This window comes from Elephantulus edwardii, unplaced genomic scaffold (assembly GCF_000299155.1).
Source record: "Elephantulus edwardii isolate Elephantulus edwardi_28Jun2011 unplaced genomic scaffold, EleEdw1.0 scaffold00011, whole genome shotgun sequence".
NCBI lineage: Eukaryota > Metazoa > Chordata > Mammalia > Macroscelidea > Macroscelididae > Elephantulus > Elephantulus edwardii.
In genome coordinates, this window is record NW_006399761.1 from 362,949 (window position 1) to 368,920 (window position 5,972).

The 5,972-nt window shown below is 48.3% G+C and overlaps 1 protein-coding gene across 3 annotated transcripts in view; it reads right to left on the reverse strand.

Annotated features, from left to right (window-relative positions):
- Positions 1–5,972, reverse strand: part of SEMA4F (sema domain, immunoglobulin domain (Ig), transmembrane domain (TM) and short cytoplasmic domain, (semaphorin) 4F) — a 27,691-nt gene that overhangs the window by 16,530 nt on the left and 5,189 nt on the right. For 2 of the 3 annotated variants that reach the window (XM_006880824.1, XM_006880823.1), the window contains one exon: positions 2,174–2,267. The exons of the other annotated variant lie outside the window; for it this stretch is intronic. In XM_006880824.1, coding sequence (XP_006880886.1) covers positions 2,174–2,267 — 94 coding nt within the window. The remainder of the gene's footprint in view (positions 1–2,173; positions 2,268–5,972) is intronic. 3 annotated transcript variants of the gene reach the window in all.

Here is a 5,972-nt window from a genome sequence, read left to right on the forward strand (position 1 = left end):
TTAAAAAAAAAGAAGAGAATCTAAAAGAAAGAGACAAAGTTATGCAGAGAATTATCATGGTGGCATTCGAGAGAAAAACAAAAACTCTGTACCAAACTAAGTAACTTGGAAATAAAATACAATTTGGAGTTGTTTTGCTGAATTACATGTTGACAGGATGAAAGGCAACCGGAAAGCACAGTGGCTAAACCAGCAGCTCAAGCTGGAACCCGCCAGCTGATGTGTAAGAGACACACAGGACACTGGGCATCCATAAAGATTTCAGCCTTGCAAACTCCACAGGGCAGTTCTCTGTCTGCCAGGGCTGTAGTGTTTCGGAAATTACATCAACAGTGGGTTTATAGCATGTGTAGGACCTCGGGTCAGATAGGAATCGGTTCTGAAACAGTACATGCAACATAATAATGTCATTAAAAGAGAATCTTTACATTGCATAAATGACGTTAAATCCATACCTATCATACATCGTATGATACAGACAAAAAAACACCAAATTATACCCATACAGCATGAATGGCCCGGTAGTAAGAAGCTGAACTTCAATGCCAAAGGCACAGGGTTCAAATCGACCAGCCCTGGGAGAAGGATGGGCAATCTCCTCTCCCGTGATTTACTGTCTCTGAAAACCTGCTGGAGGGTCAGCTATGAGTCAGTTCCCACTTGACAGCACGGAACAAGAAGAAGCATGAGTCTTAAAAGTTTTATACACACACCAAAAAAAGTTTTATACACACAGTTTTGAGGAAAGTTTCAAAAAGGAACAAGTAACTAGAAATAACTCTTATTCTAAGACTAACTTTTCTAACCTAAGTTTAACATCTATTTCTAATTCTAGCATTATTTCTCATGTCTAGAATATGTCAGCATTTAATTTTGATTTTTATATAATGTTTATATAGAATCTTTTTCAAATGATCTTTTGGGATTCCTTGTTCATATATACCCTTACCTTTTTTAGTTATGTTCTTAAATGGATTTTAATTGTACAGCTAATTTCTAAGCTAGCAATCATTGAAATGTGTGTAAATCTTGCCTTAAAGGATTTTTAATTAAAAAAGGATACGGGGGCAGGGGGGGGGGAGGTTTCTATAGTGTTAAAAAAAATAATTTTTAACAAACAGTTTTACCCACATAGACACTCACTTGGCCTACTCTATCACAAGAACCTAGAGCTGGATTTTCAATCAACTTGGGCGGCCCGTGTAGGGTGGTCTGTCCTAAAACACCACGGGCTCTGTGGCACACAAACAACTCTGTTCATGGCTGACAGAACCAGAAGAGGTATGGCATGAGCTGTGGGCTAAACGTCCCTCCACGGCCCTGGGCTCAGTTCTGGCTCCCAGCAGACTTCCCAGAGAGCGCTACACATCAGATGTGTGGACAACAGCAGGGACTTAACCCTTGGGGGGCCCTAACGAGCCCCCCAAGCAGCACAGGGCTGGCCGGTGACCCTGACGTGCAGGAGTGGCACACGTGCGCACACCTGCTTTTCAGAAGGCTACAAGGAAGTATCATAAAGTATTTCTAGCCGTGGTTTTCTGAACAGAGAGAGTCTAAAGCTGTCTTCAGACAGTAGACACAAGATACCCTGAGCCACTCACTCTGAAATTTAAATTAATGGAAAATCAATTTACTCAATAAACTTTCTTTCAAATCACAATGAAATTATCACAATGAAATCCAGTAATTAAAATTTAAAATTCCTTTCTTCAGTCTCACTGGGCCTGCTTCAAAGGCTCAAAAGTCAGATGGAGCCAGTGGTTATGGTTCTGGGAGACATAAAGGAGAGGCTGAGATGCAGGGATTTCCACTTCCACCCAAGGGCCTGGGAAGTGTGGCAGATTTTTACGGTCTTTCACATATTTTTCCAAATATATTACAATATGCATTGTACTTATTCCTTCTATAAACATAAAGTACAAACTCGATGGGACAAGAAAAGTATTCACACTGGGTTTGCTGAGAGAATGCCCTGTCGAGGAGGTCTGCCTAACACCCTGAAGAGAGGCAGGCGGTCACAGGCACGCTGAGCAGAGCAGAAAGGGCCATTAAAGGACAAGGGACTGACCGGCACTCCAAGGCAGGTCGGGAAGGGACACCGAAACGCCTACAGCAGAGCAGAGAAGGGGCCACAACAACAAGAAGCCACACTTCCGGCTGATCGCACACTCACCAGCCATCACAGCCGCTGACCGCTGAGCGGGCTCAAACGGACACTTCCCCCGGCCACTCTCCAGCCTTTCAACCTGCCGGAAACTGGACATGTCCTAGGACCAGAAGGGTGCAAGTGTTGAAGGGGTGACAGGGCATTCATGGTGAGAATCACAGACAGTCGGACGAAGGGAAGGCCAACTCCACTCTCCTCCCATTGTCCTCTAGCACTCCCACACTCCTCGTTGACCCCCTGACTCCCCCATTCGTGAATCTCCTCATCTCTGCTACCCTCCTTTTCATCTGTTTCTTTCCCTCAATTCCCCAGTACCCCAAACCCACCTGACTCAGTGAACATCACCTAGGATGGCTCTTTGAGACACTAAGAGGCAAGGAGACAGATTCCCCCTAAAACAGTGGAGGCCTGTGGATATTAAAACTGGCTGGGGAATAGACCACAGGTCAAGGAGGACCAAGGAGGCAAGCAGGTCTTGGAAAGAGCAAGGAAGAGTGTAGCCTGATCTAGACTCTGTGAGGTCTGGAGACCTAAATAAAGAAGGTCCAGCTTCCCCCTGCTCACACCCCAGGGATGGAAGGGCCAGAATCAAGGATACCGCCAAGAAAGAAAGGGAGAGAACCCAGAGTCAGTGAAGAATAGCGTACGGCTCGGGTAAGAAGGTAGGGGCCTTCTCATGCAGGGAGTCGGACCTGGGTGTGACCTGAGTGAGCGTGAGGCTGTGGGACTCCCACCCCAGCCACAGCCCCAAAATAATGTCTGAAAATGGATATCAGGACTGACTGCAAACTAGGTCTGAGAGAGTGGTTAACTGTAGCTGATGAAAATCCGACTCGTGTCACTGTGTTGGATATGGTCACAGATAAACAGAAAAATTGTACAGCTGGACCTAAGTCTGTCAACAGCCGTTGAGCTAGCAACACACTATAAAGCCCTGAGCATGCTATTATATACCGTCTTACGGCTCTATTATGTGCTGCAAATGGCAAGCAAGATTTTCGAGTACTGGAAGGAGCCTGGAAGGCAGCCTGCTAAAATGAAATGGGATCGGAATAAAGGAATTCTATGGTCAAGAGAGCGTACCGCGATGGAAGAACCCACAGAGCTGTAAAGACTTCATGGCCAATGATGGAAGGATGGCAATTTGGTAGATGATTTCTAAAAAGTTTGGGTCCTTTGAAGACAGGTAGGGGGCCAAGTGGCGATCTTAACTTTCACTTAAACAACGATGGTGGCGTGCTGTGGAGATCCTGTACTGTCTCTGCACCGATGAATGTTCAACTCAAGCATGAACGCATAGTACCTAGTGCCAAGCTTAAGACAGGGCACATCTTCAAGGGAATAAAAGTCATGTCATTGACCTCATCATCGTTCTTGTTGAAAGTTTACCTTTTTTTCTCCACAAACTGCTACAGTTACCTAAAAATAAAGCAAATAAAATGTTTTCTTCCAATGTCCGATGAGCAGCTGAAGCTGGTGGGCCCAGCACTGGACATCTTTGTAAGAACTATCAGCTCCCCACCAGGGCTTCATTTCTGAGAAAGGTGCTATGTCCAGTTCAGCAAGTCACAGCTCCAGGATGAGTGTTACACGGTCTTGAAGTCACCTGTCTGAGTCTTAAGAGGCTCAAGCCCGAAGCAAAAGGCAAGGATTCGGTCCATCTGGCACTGCCCGGAAGGAGGACAGCACAAGGCAGGGCAGAAGAGAATGCTGGGGACGTCTGTGGGTGGAGCCCTGGGGTGGAGTCTGCAGGGAGTTTGCACTGCTCACCAGTCCTCAGCCCGCATCGCAGCCCTGGGGACTGGCCAGGAGGGCCTCTTACGGGCTGTTCTCTATGTCCTGCAAACAAGCCTGACCAGCGAGAGCCTTTCATTTCACAGGTGAGCCAGGGAGAGAATACTGAAAGTCGACCACCTGCTTTCCCTCCTCGATGCTGATGGTCAAGAGTGGACAGAGGTCCAGGTCACAGCAACTCTAGCTGGGAGGTCCAGAGTACACCTCATCTGACCACCATGAGGTCCTACTGCGGAAAGTCAAGGACTAACAAGAGGCTCTGGGAGACATCCTGGAATGAATCTCATTGACAACAAGCCATGGCTTTGTATCTGGAACTCTGGGCGCTCCTGAGTGGGAGCAGACCAGGAAAGGTCCTACAGGACAACAGCAGAGCCATGGCTAGCCGGTAAGCTTTGTGAGAACTGTAAGAGACCAGGTTCTTAAAATTACCCAATGGGACACAGAGATGTTCAAGCCCACTCTGAACTGGAAACCCTGAGGGCCAGCGGTGCCAGGTGGTAGTCGCTTTCCACACGCAGGTGAGAGTCCACCATCTGCACTGAGGAAAGGACTCAACCAACCCCCAGCGCCACCCAGAAGGACTGACTGGGACAGGCAGGCAGTTGGACAACTATGACATCCTGAACAGAGACAGGAAGATGGTGGACAAAGAGGGAGCCAGAGCTGTGGATGCTGATGGACCCAAATGCCCAAATCAGGCCACAGTCTCCTGGACAGGACGAAGAGGAGAAGCGATGGTTCTCGCCCTCCTACTGCTCGATGAGAGCAAAAAGGAGAAGCCACTGCAAGCAAAGGACAAGGAAGGACACGCACCAACACATGCTCCCAGAACCCGCCCTGCCCACTGGTCAAACAACGGCAGAGTCCAGACACAGTAAGACCCTTGCAGAGATGTCACCAACTCTTGACCCATGTGGCCATGACCAATCTAGACGAGATGAAGGCTCCAGGTCTCTCAAGCCTGACAGTGGAGATGCCCATGGCTTCGGCAGCAAGAAACAGGATCCAGAAGAAAATGTGGATGATGGTACGAAGCCAAGACCCGGGGTATGGGGCCATCGGGTACTGTATTAGTGGGCAGTGACCTCAGAAGGTGGAAGAGCTAAAGGTCAGCGCCCACGACAGGGAGCAGTTAGCAGAGGAATGAAGGCAGGTGGTGACAGTCACACACCACGAGAGGGAGAAGCAGGTCTGGGCTGCATGGTCAAATACACCCAGGGCTCCTGGAAAGAGCACACGTGGGGCAAGGACGGCCCTCTGACCAGACGGTCTCTCCCAGCCTCACTGGCTCTGTCCTGTCCTCACTACAGCCAGCATCCCTAACTTCTTTCACCCTCTCACTATGGCTCCCTTCACACTCTGTATACCTGACCTTCTACACACAGTACACCTCGCCCTCTACACACAGTATACCTCACCCTCTACAGTGTACCTCACCCTCTACACACAGTATACCTCACCTCTACAACGTACCTCACTCTCTACCCACAGTATACCTCACATTCTACAAACAGTATACCTCACCCTCTACAGTGTACCTCACCCTCTACACACAGTACACCTCACCCTCTACAGCGTACCTCACCCTTTACACACAGTGTACTTCACCCTCTACACACAGTATACCTCACCTCTACAACGTACCTCACTCTCTACGCACAGTATACCTCACATTCTACAAATAGTATACCTCACCCTCTACAGTGTACCTCACCCTCTACACACAGTACACCTCACCCTCTACAGCGTACCTCACCCTTTACACACAGTGTACCTCACCCTCTACACACAGTACACCTCACCCTCTACACACAGTGTACTTCACCCTCTACAAACAGTATACCTCACCCTCTACACACAGTATACCTCACCTCTACAGTGTACTTCACCCTCTACACACAGTACACCTCACCCTCTCTACAAACAGTATACCTCACCCTCTACAGTGTACCTCACCCTCTACAGTGTATCTCACACTCTACAAACAGTATACTTCACCCTCTACAGT